At 40.7% G+C, this 22,882-nt stretch overlaps 1 protein-coding gene across 2 annotated transcripts in view; it reads left to right on the top strand.

Annotated features, from left to right (window-relative positions):
* Window positions 1-17,424, top strand: part of shisal1b (shisa like 1b) — a 39,841-nt gene extending 22,417 nt beyond the window's left edge. Inside the window, exons 3-5 of one of the 2 annotated variants that reach the window (XM_070972193.1) lie at window positions 1,835-2,048; window positions 6,584-6,886; window positions 14,009-17,424. In XM_070972193.1, coding sequence (XP_070828294.1) covers window positions 1,835-2,048; window positions 6,584-6,886; window position 14,009 — 518 coding nt within the window. In that variant the 3' untranslated portion in view covers window positions 14,010-17,424. Of the gene's footprint in view, window positions 1-1,834; window positions 2,049-6,583; window positions 6,891-14,008 lie in introns of those variants that run through there. The other variant, XM_070972192.1, reaches the window with a different exon arrangement.
* Window positions 17,425-22,882: the final 5,458 nt, after the last annotated feature.

The raw sequence follows: 22,882 nt of genomic DNA, 5'->3' as shown, positions 1-22,882 counted from the left end.
CTGACTGCCAATATTTATGGGTATTTTAGGATGCTGATGTGTTAGTCTAAGTTCTTATTTTAGGTTGTTCTTATTTCTAAGCAACTTATAAGGTCTGATTCTAGGAAAATTGGACCATTAATTCTTAGTCTTTTATGAGTAATGGAAAGTGAAAGGATGCTACAAGGCTGACACTGATTAGTTATGAAGGAGGTGCACGGGTGGATATGTCCTGGTTCATTGTGATGTGCATTAAGTATCACCTGCCCTGTAATCTGACACTCGCTATATCAAGTTCACTTCTCTGACAGACTGGTAATTTGTTATGATCAGGTGGTGTCTCAGCTCCTGACGAAGTACATTCCTGTGATATCCTTTTCAAGCAAAAGTTTATTGGTTTGCCAGATTTTATAACAAAAACAACAATGTTTCCCCTTGTGGCAGCAACGATGCACAGATTTATCTTCTCCTGAGGCTGCAGGGACTTGAATGCACAGCTACAGATGAATGCAAATAAGGCAGACTACTATTTGTACCACATATCTTTGCAGTGCTCGACAATAAACTCTATGACTCTGTCAGCCTGTGTGACTTCAGCTGCCAAAAAAGAAACAGGAGAATTTTTAGGGTCATTTAAGCCTGATGAACAGATAAAGAGACTGGTGCAGCCCTGCCTCATTCATTTGAGTTCAGTTCATGTAGTAATGTGGAAAGAAAAAGAAATATTCCAAACTTTAATCTCTCTGTGTAACTCTTTATTCTGACATCAACAAAAGACACCATCTAGGGATTCAAATCCAATTCTGACAAAACAAATTCTACATCTGGTCTGAAGAGCATATTTGGTGTTTCTATTAAGTTGCAGCGACACCCTTATGTTTACATAATGACCTAAAAACTTAGATGCACTTCACTTTATGCCTGTTGTTTGGGTTATTATGCTCCTTCAAGAATAAAGGGAACAGAGTTTTTGCCATCAGGGCCTGTATGCCTAATGTGATGTCTCCTACCTGATTATTATTGCTGCTTCACAGTTTTCTGTTCCTTGTCCTACACCATTATTATTACACACACTCTCTCCAATCATGTCTTTTTGGAGGCCTCCAAAGAAAACAAACTTTGCAGATTGCTTGCTGCATGTTGAAAAGTGTTTGTGTGAGAGCTGCTTTCTGTCAACAATTCTACAATACTGTTTCCAAAAACAATTGGATGCTGTGCAAAACACAAATGACACAGAATGTGTTAATTTGCTAATCCTTTTTGACATATACTCATTGGATAACAGTACAAAGACAAAATATTTAATGTTTCGGTTCATCAACTTCACTGAGTTTTGTAAATATATGCCTATTCTGAATTTGATGCAGCAAGATGTTTCACAAAGAGCAACTAAAGACTGGGAAAGATGTGGAACACTCCATAAACACCTGTTTGGATCATTCCACAGGTAAACAGGTTGATTGGTAACAGGTGATAGTATCATGATTGGGTGTGAAAGGGAGATCCTGGAAAGGCTCAGTCGTTCACAAGAGAGGATGGAGCGAGGTTCACCACTTTGTGAACACATGATTGAATAAAGGATGTCACTACATGGGCTCAGGAACACTTTGTAAAACTGTTGTCCTAAACACAGTTTGTTTGCAATGATTGCTTTCTGTTTTTATTCACATTTTACACAGCATCTCAACATTTTTGAAATGGGGGATGTAATAAGGGGTTGTCATTTTTCAGAGTAGGGAGAAACGCAAACTCTGCTCAGAGAGTCCTTCTTGTTTCCTGTGGTACTAAAATGCTTCCTTCCTGAAAATTTCTGCATAACTTTATCTCAAAATCTTTATCTTTCCCAAAATTGCAGCCCTCTCTGCTCATTACCGAGTTTGTGAACCCTACTCCGACCACAAGGGGCGTTACCACTTTGGCTTTCACTGCCCACGCCTGTCGGACAACAAGACGTACATGTTCTGTTGCCACCACAACAACACCGCCTTCAAATACTGCTGCAACGAGACTGAGTTCCAGATGGTCATGCAGATCAACCTCACCACCACCTCAGATGGTTATGCACACAAGTAAGTAAGACTATAAAAACAGCCTGCTATTTGACCCCTTTACACTGCATCTGCCTTTGCCAAAAGCATGCAAAAAAGCCATCATCAATAAGAAAGCATCATTTATATGCAAGGTATGTGGTCCATTGGTACTGTTTCAGCAGACGGTTTTCAGGTTAAAGACAGAACTGCAGTCTCAATATAAAATTGAAATGGCATTACAGTCTCAATATATGTGTGTGTGTATTTTTTGCATAGATAGATAGATAGATAGATAGATAGATAGATAGATAGATAGATAGATAGATAGATAGATAGATAGATAGATAGATAGATAGCACAGTTGTATGACACCACATGTGAAAATATAGACTACACTGACGGGTAAGACCAGCATGCAAACAAAATTATAATGAAGAAATTCAGATTCTGGTAAGCTTGAACAACGTCCAATACTTTTTTCTTGAACCAGCTGCAGTAATTAGGCCTATATTTTAATATCCAACAGTAATTACATCCTTATTTTACTCAGTATGACTAGATGCGGGGATAACATGCACCCCCACTGAGGATAAAATGAATGACTAGAGGGGAGGATATCAAAAGCAGACATGGCGAAATCTCCCCCATCTCCCCCCGCAAATTGCAACTAGGTTAAGGCATTCCTTCTGGCCATAGACTTAAAGGATATACAACACAAAGTACGTGTTAGTTCAAACCTGACTTTGTGAAAAAGGGGCCGTCATACACTGTCATTTCACTCAGACCTCAAAAGCCCTCAGAGAGTCCATATCTCTGCCAAGGCTGCCAATTCTGAATTCAGTACTTAAACAACAGAGCATATTCAAAAATTTTCACTCTACATCTGGATTTGGGTCAAACATACATGATGATGGACAGTGGGTCTTGTTGATTATGGAGAAAAAACTAAATCCATGGAATCCACAGGGACAGTAGGCCCTTTGCCTGACCCTCTGCTTTAAATAACTGGAAAAAGACAAGGCCTGGTGAGAAGTAGGGATGCGCCAATTACATTTTTTTTTGCTACTGATCTGATCAAAATCCTTTAATAATGAATGCCACGGTTGGATAAGTCCAATCCATTTTTTTTCTATACTTTATTTTTTCCCATATAATACTGCTGCTCACAGCATACTTTAAGTGCCTTAACATTAAAAAGTAACTGCTCCCAGTTTAATAAGTCTGCTTGCCTTGCCAGCTAGTGATGACTACATGCTTTTTTGCACGCTGTGTGAGAAAATTCTGACTTTGCACAAGGATGAATTGTTTTCTGATTAAATTAACCTTGAAATTAGCAATGCAGGCCTGCAAGTAATCGTTTTCATGATCGATTAATCTGGTGATTTTTTTAATTAATTGTTGTGTTACACCGGTCACAATAAACTGGACCCCGACGCAGACGCAGAGACAAAAGGGTTTGCAAAAAAGTAACAAAGTTTATTAATTCAACTGAAACACAAAGACTATGGAGTAGGCCGGCTCTCTGACAGCACGATGAGGCAACCAAGGTGCTGTGAAAGAAACAAGAGAGGAAAAAACCAGGTTAACAAAGTAAGAAAGGAAATCTCTTACGTGCAGCGAAAGAGAAAGTCTCGAGGAATGATCTCACAAAGAATACCAAACAGCTAGGAAGCTCTACCAAAACGTGTCAGAATAATCTGGCACTGGAGTAGTGAAAATGCCGGGTTTTTATGGAGAAGATGAATGAATGGGAGTCAGGTGTGCCTCATCAACTGCCAGAGAGCCAGGACCAGCCACGCCCCCTTGCCACACACATGCACTGCAGAGAGGGGAGAACAGAAAGAGGGAGGGAGAACAACAAAACAACAACCCAGAACCCAAAACACAACAGAACCTAACATGTTGGGCTATAACATACCCATCACAACTTCTCAGAGCCAGATGCAACACTAAAAATGGTTTATTTGTTCCCAAAATATTCAGTTTACAATCAATATATAATATATGACAAAGAAAAGCAGCTAATCTTCACATTTGTGAGGCTCAAACTGGAGAATGTTAGCATTATCCACAATTTTTTTTTTTTTTTTGAAAATGATCGATCATCAAAACAGTAATTATTTTTCTGGAGTTTGACTAACTAATTCAAATCTAAAGTAATAATATGAATAATAATAATATAATAACAAGAAGTATATTTACTTCTATGCCTCTGTATAGGCATAATGAGCCCAAAATGTAAAGTGTTATATTAATGGCCATGGCATTGTGCTGTCCTTGGCAGAACTTTCCACCAAATTAAATTAAAATCTGCGATGTGGTTTTTTTTTTTTTCTTTAAATACTAACACAAACAGGACAAAAGCGTAACCTCCTCGACTTGGCAGAGGTAATTAGGGAAAAACTAAATCTTGAGTAGAGTTTTCTGGGAGCAGCTATGGTGGAACAAACAGTCTCAGAGGTGACATTTTCTCAGATCAGATGAAAACAGCCGGTTACAGTCTGCTTGCTCACAAGCGTTTCGCTCCCCTGACAGCATCGCACTCATTGACACAGTTTGCCTCTAACTTGGAGGGTTCGCTGACATTGATCCACACCCACAGAGGCATTGAAAACCACCACAGAGAAGAGCAGATGCTGAAAGCAGTTGTGTTTATGAGTGTCACGCCTCCACATGATCCCTCACAAAGCAGGTGTTAAGTGCTGGCTATTCTATCAAGTACCACTATGGTATCCTAATACATATCACGTAGGAATGATACTTTGGGGTATCATTGATAGTAAACCACACTACACTACATTACACTACACTACACTACACTACACACACTGCACATGATATAACAGTATAGTTTCACAGAGGACACAAACACCTGAAGACACTTATTTCTTTGCAGGATAAGCCGATTTAAGCCGAGTGAAGGACAGAAAAATGAGCGTCTTGTTCTGTGGGAGCGCTTGGTGGGAGGTTTGGGTGACAAAACCGCAGCTCTCTTGTACTAATGCCCTCCCAGCATGCCTGTCTTGGACAGTTCACACTGCCCTGCAGCAGGTCATGATATTTCATTTTCGTGTCAGATGGCGTGTTGGGCCATTCTTTCATCCTGGCTCACTGGGCCATGGGACTGCAGGCTTGATATTTACCACTGGCCAAGCGAATTTAACCAGCCATAATTCTGCTCTCTACTCACACTGCATGGTGAAAATGGTATTATAGAGATTTACTGCAGTTCAAGGTAAAACCAAAGGCGTTTCTCCACCGAGGGTTTAAGAGCAGCTGAAATGCTGCAGAATTGAAGTGGATTCAGAGTGGAAACGTCATCTGAGAATAAAAATTTGAAAACACAACACCGAAAGCTACACACCTTTGACAGATAATCAATTGAATCTGCTTTCCCTCTCTGAGGAAGCTGTGTTAAATATTGAATAACATTTGTTTTCACTGTGTGGTCATGATGGATGCCTCCAAGGACTGTGCACATACTGTAGTGTGCTTAACCTCAAGTTGACTCAAATACAGAAAGCCTGCTGCACCCTCAAATTACCTTAGTAGACATTCAAACTAAATTATAGGTAAACGTCTCCGACATAGAGGTGAGGAAAGGTAAATGCAGTTAAGTATACATTTAGATTTGAGTGCAGCGGTGGCATTCGTGTGCCTTAGTGCTCATTTGAGGTGCTCTGATGTTCACTGTGAAGCCATTTATTCAGATAAATATCCTCAAGGCCACATCATTTTCAGACACAAGTGGATTTCCTTGATTAACTGAAGCACTTGGACATCACTTTTTTTTTGGCTTAAATCCATGCAGCCAAACAAACTGCAGTGTTGCAAGTGTGTCGGAGTGACATAAAAGATGGGTTTCCCATCAAAATAAATCTCTATTTCGAAGTAATATCCTGTGTCAGCTCTGTCTCTCAGAGTTTTTGTTCTGTCTAATCGAAGTGTCCTAATAGGACTGAATCACTTTCAATTTGTGTCATATTTCCCAATTGAATGTCCTCAGGCTGCCATCACAGACATCACACCCAGATATTTATTTCCCTGTTTGGCAAATACTGCTTCTCAAAATTCTGAGGAAGCTATTTCTGCACATTTACCTTGATGTGCTTTATGGATGTGGGTGGACTGAAAGAAAGTTCAAATGTTCCCCACTTAAATCCAGTTGGATCATGTAACACAGAACACAGAAAATTTATGAGAGGTGAAAACTAGGAGCACAGATTTTTGGAGGCACTACAGAGAAGCCAATATGAGATGGATTAAAAAGTCTCTTGTGCTAATGAAATTCTTTGTCCAATTTGAGAAGCAGTATTTAAGAAGCAGCAAATGGAACAGATGGAGGGTTTTTTTTTAATATATTTAACTAGTTTTTATCAAGGGAGGATTTGAAGATCATCTTGGTCTTGCCACATGGATGAACAGCAAACATTCACACCTGGCAGCTCTATCATAGTTTTGGGATTTAAGGGCCCAGCTTAAGGGTGACTGGATGGTATTGCTGCGCATGTGAGGAGTGTTTATCATCATCTTTCCCAGACTGTGCTAATACTCCCAGTCTGTCTCTCCCGCAGTAATTATACAGCCCTGGTCGGCGTGTGGATCTACGGCTTCTTTGTCATGGTGCTGCTGGCGCTGGACTTTCTCTACTACTCAGCCATAAACTACGAGCTGTGCCGCGTCTACCTGGAGAAATGGGGTCTGGGAGGACGCTGGCTGAAGAAGGCTCGGAGTCAGTGGAACAGGTCCATGCCAGAGGAGAGCGAAGCCCAGGCTCAAGCCCAACCCATGGTCTCCAGCCACTACCAGCCCAGACACAGCCTCAGAGGGGAGAGCCACAGCCCCACGCTCCTGCCCTACAACACGTCCACCGCATGGTGAGTCACTGTCTGTCACATGATGACTGCCTGCACTTTGGTATGCATGTGTACTTTACAGGTGCAAAAATCAGCAAATAGTGAACTAAGATTTGCATTACAAACCCCTTGGGTAATCACAGCTGGTGTCTTCATGGTAGAGTTGGCAACGTGCAAATAATAATTTATAAATAACAGACAGGTAGCTGGGAAAGACTGTTGGGATTTGGTGTAGATCAGATCATTAAACTATCTGATAATACAGCAATGTTTTGGATGATTATAGTTAAGTCTGTTTTATTTAGAAACCCTAAAACCACACATTTTTCTCAGAGGGCTTTACAATCTGAACACAAGACATGCGCTAACCTTATACCCTCAATTCAGACATGGAGAAACTCCAGATAAAACCTCAGGAGGAGCAATGGAGGTGGGATTCCTTTTCTAGGACCAACAGACATGCAATAGATGCCATATGTGCACAGCAGACAAGAAGCAGAATTACAGTATGGACAAATTTAAGATTAAATGAAGTATATAAGATACATAGGGTTTAATACTGAGCAAATAATAAGTGTGTTAAGGTGTTTTGGTTTTTTTGTTTTCTCTGCCACCTAACAAACCATGTGACCAATCTAGCAATTTCAAATGCACACACAGTCAGGTGCAGACCAGTGTGAGCTTCAGTGCAAGTCTATTAGCAAAGAAGCCACTGAAGTCTCTTTTAGAGCACTGAGACAGACATTAAGAAAAACTGGATATATTTGCGCAGGTGTGTGCAGCCGTTGCATCCCAATTGGATGCTTGTTGAATGAGAGTCTGACACTGAGCAGTGGCTCACTTGTTCCTTGGTGGCAGACCATTAAATTAGCAAGAATAAGAATGACCAATCACCAATATATTCACCCAATGGCCCAACCGTAGTGACTACTACAAATATGATTTGTTCCACTTTGGTAAGCATATTACAGTGCAGAGACCCTTGTTGTTATTTGGAAAAGCAATGAGTCTAATAGATGCTTACAAAGAAATTCAAGGAAAGGGATTTCAGAGATTCTTCATTTCTTTTTTGAGTGTGTCTCGTTTTCTTTGTACTCTGTGTTTTGTTAGGCAGAGAGAAACATGGCAGGGAAACTGAATATCTTGCAGGACAAATTAGAGCATTTCTAGCATACTTTTCCCAAGCCAACAGGGAGGAAGCTGAAACATCAGGCTCCCCTTTTACTAGAATTCCTTATTAAGAGTGCAGTGCACACACAAACACACTCGCACATGATTGCTGCCTACCAATGGTCTCGCTAACTCTGCTTGTTTCAAAATCAGAGGAACTAAGTGGTTAAGAAGTCATTTCAGTATATGGTTTGCCTCTGACTAAGGAATACAGTATTTATCAATATTTTAAGAATTCTGCCCTTCTACCCACTAATGGATAATTTTCTGCAAAGCATCTGATCTGTATTTGTCTTTCATCTCAAAATAACTGCACACTGTCTCAAAATCAACTTCCTTTTAAAAAGAGAATTTTGGTTTTAAGTCTGACCAGCTCATTAGGGAGCTGTTATTATTAATGAATAGAAAAGAACTGAATAATGTGAAAGCTTTGCTCCTCGCCAGGGGCCCCCAACTCATATTTAACGTGAATGATTCAACTCTGAGTCACATTAGAAACCTTTCATGGAGTTTCTGTGGCAAAACACCATCTGGTGTCCTTTCAGTTTATCTTTTTATTACCATTGAGAGCAGTCATGGGAGTCTCAAGGTGTGCTGGGCTGCATGTGACTATTATTAAAACATACGAGATGATTTACGATGCCAGGAGTGATCTACAACACACAGCAGCCACAGGGAACTTTTCTTTTTTTGTCAGGCATTGTTCATACTTTGATAATACAGCTGCACAATCAGAGCACAGTGTGAACAAACCTAGATTTTTGCGCAGTCCATTTTTCATTCAGTTCTCTGTCTCAGACACTGTACACCCTATCTGTCTGACTGGGGCTCAGAGTCTCTTCCTAGGGGTAGACATCTCTCTTGGGTCATGATAATTTAATGTGGGCAGAGGTTTGACAAATGGCTTTGAAAAGCAGTGTGGACTGCGTGAGCCATAGATAGGAGGAGCTGGGATGCTGCAAAGGGATCCTGGGGCTGCTCTGCTGGTGGAAACGTGGTTAACTTAGACTGGATATATCCATGGAGGCTCCTCATTAGACATGAAGTCAGTTCAGTATGATAGGATTCATCAATCCCAGACTTATGAGGCTGACCTGTTCTGGTAACTCTCCAGCTTGAAGCCAGTGAATGTCTATAAAAAGGTGTTTGAAAGTACAACAAAACGCTCCTTGATAAAGTGGGCTTCGAAAACAAGAGCACACTAAGTTAATGGTAATTCATGCTGATGATGACTGATGGGAACTGCTTCAGGATGCCTACACAGAAGTGTGGGATAATCATATCTTTTTTTAGAAAAAGTGTAACCACTTTGTAATAGACAGGACAGCATTTACATAGCTAAGAATATAATCATTCACATCAGTTAAACAAAAGTGACAGATGCTGGTAGCTAAATTCAGTCACAAGGCGTTTCTGGGGCAAAATTAGAATAGCCTGTTTGCAGTTTCACACCATGGAGAACTGTAATGCTTGGTGTTAAGCAACCACAATGGCTGATTCTGCATGTATATCACAGATGATGCTGCCCCCACAGTGCGTCATCAGATGGCCTATGGCTTATTTGCGGGGGTACAGATCTTTATCCCCAGAGAGGATGCAGGGTAAATGGCTCAGAAAACTGGGTCCACATAGTTGAACATCTGTGGGCCAACTGTAAACAAACAGAGATGGGGTCAAGGCACAACTGGCACAGCAGCTTCTAAAAACAACCCAGTCGCACAGCCTCTTAGGAATCCAGCACAAATGGTTACCAGTGCAGCAGAGCAATCCCGTCAGCAAGTCGCTGTATCAAATAATTTTTCCCCATGTACAGATCTATTTCTTAAGAGGAAGTGCAGCTTCACGTTCAGCATGTGGGAATACTGTTTACCATACCGCTACGTGAACGTGCCAGTATATAGTGCTGCAGATCTGCTGGGGGTTCAGTGTGGGTGGACTGGGAAACTGTTATTACTTTTCTCTCGATGGATACCCTTTATTAAAATCTCCTATTCATGTATTCAGACCAGTTTGAGCAAATAAAAGAAACTTAACTGGTGTCATTCTTTGCCAAATGGTGTGCCATCCAGCTGAGAGAAAAACAACAGGTCTGTCAGGCTACGTAGATAATATAGTTTATCTTCACTTAATAGGAAGAATGCATTGTTTCTTTATGAGCAGGGAATTGACAGCAGATGGGAGTTTATTTGCAGGGTAATGTCGCACTTAACGGCAGCAACAACCCAGTCATTTGCACATATCTGAAGGTCAGTCTTTTTCTGTAATAGCACATCAGTGCTGGGAATGTTTAATCCCTGCAGTCACTGCTGCTAGTTTGACTGATCTACACAGGCCCATAAACAAGGTGTAAGGTCAGAAAATAAAGACCTCCAGATAAAGGTACCTCAGAGGGCGCCTCTGCTTTGAAAGATTATAGAGTAGCACAGCTAATGTGGAAAAACTGAAAAAAAAAAAAAAAAACTATATCCTTATTTTTGTTTAAGAGGAAAATAAGCTGACAAATGTAGGATTACAATTTGGTTTAAGGCTTATTTTTAGTAGATTTATTGTCACAACAACCAATTAACTACTGCTGCTACCCCATCACTACAGCTTTAATAGGGCAGCTGCACAGAACACACATCTAACCAAACTAAGTCAGTCAAGACACCTGAACGCCACATGCTGCAATTGAGAGAACATTAAAAAAAGTTTGGAAGTGAGCTAACGGGTTAAAACAGATCTGGCACTGAAAGTGGCAGAGCAAAGGCAAATTTGAAACTCAATTCCAGATCACTGTGTGTTGTATGAATAAAATTACTGTAACAGTTATACAACATGTTAATGAATTAACTTTAATTGTGTTGGCAGGTGGATTTTGTTACCTTTAGGCAAAGTCAAGCTAGCAGTTTCCGCCTGTTTGTGGTCTTCAAGCCAAAATAAACTAATGATTGATATTTCCTCAAATGTCAAACTATTCCTTTGAATAACATGCACTTTAAAATGTATTCAAATAAACACATTTGCAACATGACAGGAAGTCATGTTTCTATTCTCTACTGCTGCGCTAAACTATCATATTGCCACCAGGGAGAGAAAAACATTTTGGTATCAAAAATCCAAGCAAGGCTTTCATGCAACCCTTAAACGGCAATAAACTGAGCTGTTCCTGCTCTATCACCATTAAGTGGTCAGCAACATGATCGGTTGTCTGCTCATGGCTATTAGAACATAAAAAGTTTGGCCTGGATCCCAGTTTGTGCTAACCTCCTTGGCCCAGAAGTCCACCTCTAGCAATTAGCGGCACTGGGAGCAGCAGCATCATCTGGATATCTTAACACCAGAAGGAAAATTTAATGGAGCTGGCAGTGAAAATCTCCTATACTATCACTTATTTTACATTCCTTTTGTAGTGCGCCCACTCCGACACTCTACCCGTTCAGAACTGCAAGATACCTGATCTGGGGCTGTCATTTCAGTCTGGCTGTACTGCATATTTTAAATACATTTGGTTTTTCTTTAGTCAGCGCTGATCAAAACTTACTGCGCAAAAATAGCTGTGCAGTCAAGATAAAAATTAAGCCGTTACTTTGCTCATGTTTGGTGGGAGAAATGAGATGTTGGGCAACATCAAATGGCACCACAGCATATCAACCGAACACGTCAAAGAGTCTCTTGGTGATTCATAAATCACTTGGCACCAAGTTACAGCAGCTCCTCCTGCCAGTAACCACCCACTCACTCAAGGCTGGGAGCTTATTGGGCCAGCTGAGAGGAGCCATGGATAGAGCAGTCTATGTGAGGGGGCATCTGTCACCACATTCAGCATATACCTGACTCACCAACAATCGTAACACTGACTCTTACAGTCAGACCTCGATGACTCAGCATTATCGCCCAGTCTAGTAAATGGAGTCTCCATCACTCACTCAGCATGTGTGCTACATCACTTTAGTCACAGGTAACCATCTCTAACACCAACACTTAAACATCTGCCAGTCTGTCTGCTGGGGAAATGACACTCAGCTACACTCTGCTCTACTCAGGAAGCTAAAACAGCATCTCTGTTTTTTCCGAGCGTGATCAAAGCCTAACTGTGACTCCTGCATATTCACATCCATCTTTGAACTCACTGGTTGGCGTCTGAGGTAATAATAGAATTGTACATTATGAAATTATTCCTGGCCTGTCTGTCCACAGAGCGGCATGCCAAGACCTTGTCCAATTAAAGCAACACTCTCCATGTGGTGTGAGTTAATTAACATCATAGATGCTACAAAGGCAGCCAGGAACAGAGTTCTGCTGCAGGCAAACGGGAATGAGCTGGAGAAAAGGTTTAGCTCTTTGCAAGTTGTAGAAGGACTTTTGGCATTGCCATGAGCAAGTGGGGTAGCTGCATTTTTTATTTTTGGGCTGTGTTTGTGATCTTTTATTAGATCTGTTGTCACCCATTTACTTTGCATTTTAGTCATTTTCTCTAGAGTGCATTAGAACAACCTTCAAGTCCTAAAAGCATTAATGAGCACAAGCATCAATTTCATGTCACCCTGTTGATAAATATTCCTGTGTCCTTACAAGAATTCAAGGTAAATCAATAAGGTAAGGAGGTGGAAACTTTTATTTTCCCATTAAAAATGTAGTTACATTAGTCTGGGCAGCAGAAATCGGTGCAGTGGATGTGATTCATAGAAGTGGGGTGGGCTGAAAGTCTTTACAAGAATTACAGACTTGTAAAATATTCCTTTAAATCTGATTGCCTTTTGAAAAGCAAAGCTGCCCTGTTTTATTAGTCTTTGTGTTTTCGGGCCTTGAGCTGGTTTTCAAGCCAATATGTTGCTATATAAAGATCAATGTGGACCATTAAGCACACACATTGCGATCTGAGACTATTTCCAGCCATGCAGCTAAAAGCCAGGTTGTTCAATAGGATCCCGGAGATGTTTTCCAAACAACTTGTGGCCATTCAGTGGAATTTGAACTATCATGTTAAGGGATGGTCGCACAAAAGTAGGAGATGGGTCTATCGTTCAAAGATATAGTCCTTGAGGTTGGAGGTGAATGGTTTCCTTGATCTTTCTCCATACATCCACTGATTCTCAGAAGATGATCTTTGACCTCTTCCCACAATGACTGGTTTTGGCCACTGTAGAGATTTTCACAGGCCCACTTGGGTTTGAGGAACCAAGACCTGACCCAGAATATAGTCCAAGTTATATTTAGTCGAATCAGGCTGGGTAGGGAGTAGTTTTACTAGAAGAAGAAGAAGAAGAAGTAGAAGAAGAAGAAGAAGAAGAAGAAGAAGAAGAAGAAGAAGAAGAAGAAGACAATCTTTATTAGTCACATTAACACACAACATGCAGAGTTAGGGAGGGAAACTGCACACGCCATGCTTCTTGTGAAATTCTTCTCCGCATTTGACCCATCCTTGGTCCGTCCTTCCACCGCGGCAGACCAGGAGTGGTGGGCTGCCAACTGACCGGTGCCTAGGGACCCAGTTTCTTTTGTCACCATTGGTCAGGTGGTAATCTTCCCGGGTCTCTGGCCTTTGCAAATGGGTATTAGCCCACTCAGCTTTAACCAAATGGGATGCAATATTCAAAGCTGGAGAAAATCAGTTGCCTATAGTAAACTTTTATGCTATTAATAATTAATAACTGTAACTACTATCTTCTGTCTACTGCACAGTTGGCTACATAATGTCTTACTGTGAAAGGTGAGGTGAAAATAGGACTTTTAACATGAATTCTTAAGAATACTATTATTATAATGCTGCTGTTCTTGAAACATTTCAGACTGGAGAGGACCTCTAATTTACAGGCAGGTGGTGGTGGATGCTTCCTGTGTTCATTCAATCTCTTGTCTAACTGGGCAACTCCATCCTCTGAGAGATGTGGTTGAAAGCTTCAACGAGAAACAAGAATGTGGACCTTGTTATGAGAATATTTTGTCAAGAATTTACATTCATATTCAATTTCTGTATTTCTTTTTGGGCAGAATGATGCTGCGAGTGGACAGACTGAAGAGTAGCAACACCTTGTTTCCTTACGTGGTACAGAGGAGATGCCCCACAGATGCCCCTCTCTGGACCACAGACACAAACACCAGTGGTGGGCTAGCCATACTTTAGTAGTTAGAAGAGACTACTGCCCCTTTCTAATGAGCACAAAACACCCATGGACTGACAGGCGCAGGCTGAAATGGCATTTAGAAACCAAGCTGAACAAAGGCTGCAAGAAACACAGAGGACTGTACTGCTGCTGCCACAACAGAGAAGCAACAGACACATTTGGCTGCTCACAGGTGTTCAGTGACCCCTTGAAATGGCTGCAAAGGCCTGAAATATCCCTGACAAATCTGAGCTGAACTGGACAAACTGTACTCGCAAGTCAGGAGGCTTGCCTGTTTTTAAAAAAAGCTCATCTTTCTAGATATAAAATGTTTATTACACTGCTGTGTCAGTTTGTGTTCAGTAGCAGTTAGACACAGTTGTGGGTTATCTATTTGGTGATTTATTTATGTGAACTAGTCAGAGAAATATATGAGTGGTTAACATTCGGAACATGTAACAGCTTAGGTTGATGCTGAGCATCTTACTTAGAGTAGAATGTTTTTGTTACTTACTGAAAGCAGACACAAAAATGTCTGCAGCCATGTTGAGAAACAATATCTTGTATGGAATTTCTTAGGTCTCCTTTCCGCAAAACAAGTGATTTCTCTACATTGTAACGTGTCAGACGAGGACACACCGGCGCACAGCTAAACTGCTGTAGATCTAAAGGTTTTGCATTAGGTCATCAAGATTTCTCTTTGCTTTAGTGATGATGAGGAAAGGGATCTTGACTCTCAAGTTATTCACCCAAAACATTAATGATGATCAGGGATGCTTTCACAACAGCAAAAGAGCTTTATGCTATGTTAAACACAACCTTAACCCTTGGCTATGAGCCCACAAGCCCATGTAATACCATTAGTTATGAACTTGGTGGGAGGCAGTTGCCTGGGTAACCTCATCCACAGACTTGTTTGCCCTTCCTCATTACCGGAGATGCCTGAAAAACAGCTCCATTAGCAATATGATGCAAATGAATATCCATTTGGTTCCTTTATAAGGAGCACTCTACATCCCACATTGGTAACAGACAATTGTAAGCGATTAGCCATAATAAAAAAATGTAAAAACCCATTAAAACCCCCTTCACTGTCAGCAATAATGTACAGTTGCTTGATCAGAAGGATGTCACGGTAAGTTAAAGTCAGAGATGGCAGCCAAATGAGCACTGGGTAAGCACTGAGGTGCATCATAGAGGTTTCAGCTCGGTTTACATTTAATAAGAAGGTGAAGTCGATTAAATGTGTTTCTGGATATGAACTCATATCAAAAAGGTCTCCAATCATTTCTATGTCAGCTTTGTGAAGAGAAAAAACAATTATCACTTTTCAAAAGAAAATCTTTTACTGTAACTACTGATTACTTTCATTACTGATTAATCTGCCAGTTACTTTTGCAATTAGTCAATTAATCATTTGGTCTATAAAATGTCAGAAAATAGTGATAATTGCTTAGTCTAATTTCCGACAGCCCGAGATCATGTCATTTTCAGCTTACTGTCATATATGACAAAGAAAAAGCATAAAATCCTTACATTTGGTTCCAGTGAAATCTTGAAAATTACTAAAACATTTAATTATCAAATTACAATCATCTAGGGCTGCAACTGAAGATCCATTTCATTATTGATTGATCTGCCACCTATTTTCTCAGTTAATGTATGAATCGTTTTGTCTGTGAAGTGTCAGGGAGGAGAGAAAATGCCCTTGGTGATGTCTTCAGATTATCTGTTTTGTCTAAACATCAGTCCAAAATCCAAAGATATTTCATTTGAGAGGCATTTATTCAGCATTTTTGCTTGGAAAATGACAGGCAAAAACAACAAACAATAAACTGCTAAACATAATTTTCTGTCATGAACTAACACATACATTAACTAATCATTTCAGATCTATAGTCATCACATGTTAAGGAAAAGTTATTACTTCGTGCCCAAACTTGAATTAACTACTGAGATAAAATCTGTGTAATCCATAAAATGCTGTCCTTTCTATCTGAGAACAAATGAAGCAGCTGTTGGCGCCAGACTGCATGTGAGCGACAGCGTGTGAAGACCAGGTGGACAGACAGTAGATACAGTAGGAGAGGGGGTATCTACTCAATCTTCCATCTGCAGCTGGTAATCTGGCAGCTGCTGAGCCTGTTTGTGTACAGAATCTCTGGTCTGGGCACACATTGCAATGTCCTCGCAGAAAGCTTACACAAGATAGCATCTGACTCGACACAAAAAAAGTGCAGACAGAAACGAGGCAGCCATGACACTCGGGTCTTGCCATCATGTTTACCCTCTCTATTTCATCAAGGTTGAGTCGACCCGCTGAGCAGAACTCTGGGCAACTGCTGTAAGTGGGACCTTATCAGCAATAATATTCACATTTGCTGAGTTGTGAGAGCAAATTAATTCCCATTCCAATGCTTAAAGTTTAATTGCATGTGCGCCCCAGCAGGCTCGTGCCATCCTTTCAGGGGTAGAGGAACAGGATGTGTCCAAGGGAATAATTGGCCCAGAGACAAGCAGTGGTTCTAAATTACACTCTCTTACTCTCCCTGTAGCTGCCTTCATATTCCCAGAGAGTGAACAGCAGCAGCAAACAGGGAGAAGTTTTTAAACAGCTGCAGCAGCAGCAGCAGCACAAAGGGGATTTAATTAGTCACCAATGCTGGATAAGTAAGAAAAATCTGTTTGAGAACATGCCTCTTTTCAGGGCGCCATGTTGTGTGGTCTGACCCGTAATAAGGCAAAGGAGGTCTGCTCTTATCACCATTAAAGTAATAATCACTCTGGGGGGGTCATTTTGCCTCTGACAAGCAGTAGCAGGGTCACAAATAGATTCCTTCAAGATACATATAGGAGGAATCTTTCCCCCATTTCTTAAAATGTTACAACTTGGTTTTGTGATGTTTTCTGTTTTGTTAAAAAAACAGTCTTGACTCTGGCCCGATGTGATGTGGTACTGTAAATTGTATCAGCTCAACTCTCTTCCCAAATAAAGAACAAAACATAAAAAAAAAAGAAAAAAGGATGGGAAGAAGGGAGCACACATCTGTTTCAGTCTCTCCAGGTTGTCATGTTAACAGTTGCCTTACAGTTGAATCCCACCTGTACACAGAAGCTTTGTAGTGGTTGATACCTCACTTTTTGGGTGTGGTGGTGAAGATAATGTGCACCACGTTCTGTCTATGTATTTACTACTAGATAGAATGTACAGTACCGTTTTCAGTTGGATTGTTATTGCACTTGTTGACTTTGTATTGTCACGACAGGGAGAAATAAAGTTTTATCTTTTCCAGTGTGTTTAAATCCCTGTGTCAAGTGCTCTTTGGAAGACAAAAAAGGAAAAAAGGCGGCTAGAAAGAGATAACCATTTAATTTTCATCCTTTACCTCCACATCAATGAAAACAATTTTATTTATTTGACTTCATGTTGTCTTTTCCCCAGCTCCTTTGTTTTGAGTATCAGCACACATTCAATCATTTATCTATTTTCTATTTTCCTCACCACTTTTCCAGTTTTTCTGATGATGTCCAGAGCATATGTGTGTTTATAACATCATTTGACTTTGATAAACCCTGTCCCCTTAGTTAGTGTTGCTACACCAATGCACATGTGCACATGCACATAATGGCTACATACATGACAGGATGCTAAAAGCCGGAGGCCATAGCCATATGTTCCAGGCAGAAAATCATCATCCTCACCAGTGGATCCACGTAGAAGAAAAACGCACTGGACTACACATTTTTTGGGGCAGGGTAAAGATAATTAACCATAATATTTATTGTATGATGAAGATAAATGTGCAATAAAGCTATTACTTATATAACAATATGTTTGGCAAACATAATGGTGGTATAAAAGGTTGGGAAACTGGTTGGCTGGGGTTCATTAGAGGTTAAAGAAAAAAAATCTTTAATGTTATTGATGTATTCAGTTGTTTGGTTGTTTTTTTTTAACTCAACCTTTTCCTGTCTTTTGTCATTTTAAGGGCTCCATAAGCTTCTGAATGCACTGTGTGTGTCTGTTTTCTCTTTAAATGTCAATCAATACACCATGAGGTGATTCATCCAGCCTCAAAGCAGTGACCCTCTCAAGCTGGCTGAGCCACATCCAAAGCTTCATAACATGGAAACATCATTAAAACTAGAAGCTGATGGCAAAAAACAGACAGTGACAGGCCGTGTCAGACCTCAACACCTCGCTTCAAATCATGGACCAGCTGCTGCTCACTTCAGTCAACCAACCAAGAAGTTTGTTACCACGTTGTCAAGGTCCCTTTGAGCTTCCCTAATAAGCTCTGTCTTATACTTTTACCCAATTCTCATCCACCTCTGTCGATCATCCTGTCCAGGTTCTGCTCATCAAACTGCTTCCTCGCTCTACCATTTCTCCTCCATTTACTCCGAGTCTTACAGTATGCCCATAACCAACGCTCTTCTCATCTCTGCGTATTAAACCAATTGCAGCCATCCATCACCATTTAAAAACCATTGTCTACATTTCCACATCCTGCTGTTATTGAGAAGTCTGAAATACATCCTGCCAACATTTATCTATTAAAACTCCATTAGGCCTGGTCTCTCCAATGCCCTGCGTACTCAGGCCGGATCTTCTGTGGCACCGACTTCGCATTAAGATCCATCTGAAAATGTTGATGTTTCATGACGTCAAGTTGAACTAGCCATACTGAGTGTTCAAATAACACTGCCATGGTGGACCACACCTAACTGATGCTGAGAAACATAAGTGCAAAATAGGAAAACACGAGACGGATGAATACCTATGTATATGACAAATAAACCTTTGAATTCATGTAAAATTTTAATATGTTCTTTGGCTTTTGGTCGTTTAAAGTCAAGCCATGTCAACTTGTAACCTTTTCTCACATATATGATATGAGTAAGTAATTAACACAAAGATAAGTGAAAAATTAACAGAATTTGTGGAGCAGAAATAAGCTTTTGTTGTTTGTTTGATTTGCTATCTTGTTAACCATCTTGCAGCCTCTCAGACTGATTCAGCAACCTCCATGAGGGTCAAAAACCTGAGGCTGTGAAAGCACTGCTGTGAATCTTAGAAAATATAATAAATACTATCTGATTGAATTATACTGTATGCAAGTTTACTTCCATATAATTTATTGTTCAATATGTTTTTTAATTCATATTTATTAGTGTTATATTAGTTAACGTTCTGACTGCAGTCATTGATGATTATTGCTGTGCAAAATGGGTTTTGTAGTTAAATTGAATTTAGAGTTCAGTCAGCTATCTTGCATGGAACAGATTTATTATGTAAATACAAATTGTCCACAAAGTTAATATTTGGTTTTGTTCTCATCACTCCCCACAATCCTTCACCAAGCCCAATACGACAGAGAGATCAAGTTTGACAACAACAAACTGAATTCCCCCCAAACTGCAGGGGATGCACCATCCAGTAAATTGAGCTGGACAAAGCTAAACACCACAACCCACATGATTTATATCAGCAAGCGAAGAGTCATCATTTATGTGGCAGGTAATTATCAAGCATATTAAACTCGGTAAAATATAATGCTTCAAGCATACGTAGCACTGATAAGCAGCAAATGGCCATACTGTGTAAGCCATTCAATTCAATTCAATTTTATTTGTATAGCGCCAAATCACAACAGAAGTTGTCTCAGGACACTTTCCATATAGAGCTGGTACAGACCAAGCTCTTTTATCTACAAAGAAACCAACAATTCCCCCATGAGCAAGCACTTGGCGACAGTGGCGAGGAAAAACTTCCTTTTAACAGGCAGAAACCTCGAGCAGAACCAGACTCTGGGTGGGCGGCCATCTGCCTCGACCGGTTGGGTGAGAGAGGAAGAGCAAGAGAGAGAGAGTGAGACAGACAGACAGACAGACAGACAGACAGACAGACAGACAGACAGAAAGAAAAGCAGTCAGAGAGAGAGAGAGAGAGAGACAGAGACAGAGACAGAGAGACAGACATGCAGTCACAGTAACAGTGACAGTGGATGTAATAACAGCAGTAGCAGTTGCAGTGGATGTCAGGCAGGGCCAAGGCAGGAGACGCAGCTGAAATCCACAATCCAGATTCAGCCACTGTCCATGGGAACCTGCAAGACGACAAAGCACAGAGACTCCGGGGAAGGAGCTAAGTTAGTAAGACGCCGTGGTAGGACATGAGAGCGTGCGGATGGAGAGGGACAGAAGGACGGAGGAGCTCGGTGTATCTTTGGATGTCCCCCAACAGTCTAATCCTATAGCAGCATAACTAGGGGCTGGTCCAGGACCAGCCTGAGCCAGCCCTAACTATAAGCTTTATCAAAAAGGAAAGTTTTAAGCCTACTCTTAAATGTAGAGACAGTGTCTGCCTCCCGGACAAAGACTGGAAGATGGTTCCACAGGAGAGGAGCTTGATAGCTAAATGCTCTGACTCCTGTTCTGCTTTTTGAGACTTTAGGAACCATAAGTAGACCTGCATTCTGGGAACGCAGTGTTCGAGTAGGGCAATAAGGTACTATGAGCTCTTTAAGATAAGAAGGTGCCTGGCCACTTATGGCTTTGTAAGTAAGGAGGAGAATTTTAAACTCTATTCTAAACTTTACAGGGAGCCAGTGCAAAGTGGCGAGTATTGGAGAAATATGATCTCGCTTCCTGGTTTTTGTCAGAACACGTGCTGCAGCGTTCTGGAGCAACTGGAGAATATTCAGCAGCGAATTTGGGCAGCCTGATAGTAAAGAATTGCAATAATCCAGCCTGGAAGTTACGAATGCATGGACTAGTTTTTCTGCATCATTTTGAGACAAAATATGCCTGATTTTTGCGATATTACGTAGGTGAAAAAAGGCAGTCCTTGAAATTTGTTTTACATGGGAGTGAAAGGACATGTCTTGGTCAAAGATAACTCCCAGATTCTTTACAGTGGTGCTGGAGGCCAGCGCAATGCCATCCATAACTGCTATGTCATCAGAAAGTGACCTTCTAAGATGTTTAGGGCCTACTACTATAACTTCAGTTTTGTCCGAGTTTAGCATCAGAAAATTGCAGGTCATCCAGGTCTTTATGTCATGAAGACATGCTTGTAGTCTAGTTAACTGACTGGTTTCTTCCGGTTTCATTGATAAATATAGCTGGGTATCATCTGCATAGCAATGAAAATTTATTGAGTGCTTCCTGATAATCTTACCTAAAGGAAGCATATATAAGGTGAATAGAATTGGTCCAAGCACAGAACCCTGCGGAACTCCATAGCTGACTTTAGTGAGCACAGAGGAGTCGTCATTAACGCGTACAAACTGAGAGCGATCTGACAAGTAGGATTTAAACCAGCTTAGCGCAGTCCCCTTAATGCCAATGAAATGTTCCAGTGTCTGCAATAGGATGCCATGGTCAATGGTGTCAAATGCAGCACTAAGATCCAGTAAGACTAGTACAGAGACAAATCCTTTATCAGATGCAATTAGAAGGTCATTTGTAACTTTAACCAGTGCTGTCTCTGTGCTATGATGCACTCTAAATCCTGACTGGAAATCCTCGAATAAACTATTATTGTTTAGAAAGTCGCACAGCTGATTGGCAACTGCTTTCTCAAGAGTTTTTGAGAGAAAGGGAAGGTTGGATATCGGTCTATAGTTGGCTAAAACCCCTGGATCAAGAGTAGGCTTTTTCAGTAGCGGTTTTATCACAGCTACTTTAAAGGACTGTGGTACGTAGCCTGTTGATAAAGAGAGATTGATCATGTCTAAAACTGAAGAGTCAATTAGAGGTAATACTTCTTTAAACAGCTTAGTCGGGATAGGATCTAAAATACAGGTAGATGATTTTGATGATGAAATTATTGAAATTAGTTGGTGAAGGTCAACAGGAGTAAAACAGTCTAAAACTGCGACAGACTGAGTAACAGTTTCTACGATTTCTGCGTTTGAAGACAAAACAGTACCTGTTAACGGCAGGAGTCGATGAATTCTGTCTCTAATAGTTAGAATTTTGTCATTAAAGAAGCTCATGAAGTCATTACTGTTCAGAGCTAAAGGAATACATGGTTCACAAGAATTATGGCTCTCTGTCAGCCTGGCTACAGTGCTGAAGAGAAACCTGGGATTGTTCTTATTTTCCTCTATTAGTGCAGAGTAATAGGCTGCCCTGGCACTGCGGAGGGCTTTCCTGTATATTTTAAGACTGTCTTGCCAGGCGGACCGAAATTCTTCCAATTTGGTAGAACGCCATTTCCTTTCTATTTTCCGTGAAGTTTGCTTTAATTTGCGGGTTTGAGGAGTATACCATGGAGCTAACCTCCTATGTTTAATTTTCTTCTTTTTTAGGGGAGCAACAGAGTCAAGTGTCATACGCAACGATCCTGTAGCACTATCAACCAGGAAGTCAATCTGGGAGGGACTAACGTTAGCATAAGACTCCTCAGTTGTATTGAGACATGGCATTGAATTAAATACTGATGGGATCATATCCTTAAATTTAGCTACAGCACTATCAGACAGGAGTCTGGTATAAGAATTTTTGCCTACTGGCTGGTAGTCTGGTAATATGAATTCGAAAGTTATTAAATGATGGTCTGATAAAAGAGGATTCTGTGAGGAGACTATTAAGTCTTCGATTTCAATGCCATATGTCAGAACAAGGTCGAGGGTGTGGTTAAAACAGTGAGTCGGTTCATGTACATTCTGGCGGAAGCCAACTGAGTCTAATACTGAGATAAACGCAGTGCTAAGGCTGTCATTATCAACGTCGACATGTACATTAAAGTCAC

The sequence above is a fragment of the Chaetodon trifascialis genome, chromosome 10 (assembly GCF_039877785.1).
Source record: "Chaetodon trifascialis isolate fChaTrf1 chromosome 10, fChaTrf1.hap1, whole genome shotgun sequence".
In the NCBI taxonomy this organism is placed as follows: Eukaryota; Metazoa; Chordata; class Actinopteri; order Chaetodontiformes; family Chaetodontidae; genus Chaetodon; species Chaetodon trifascialis.
The sequence above is the reverse complement of the archived record's forward strand: the minus strand, read 5'-3'. Positions and strand labels throughout refer to the sequence as shown.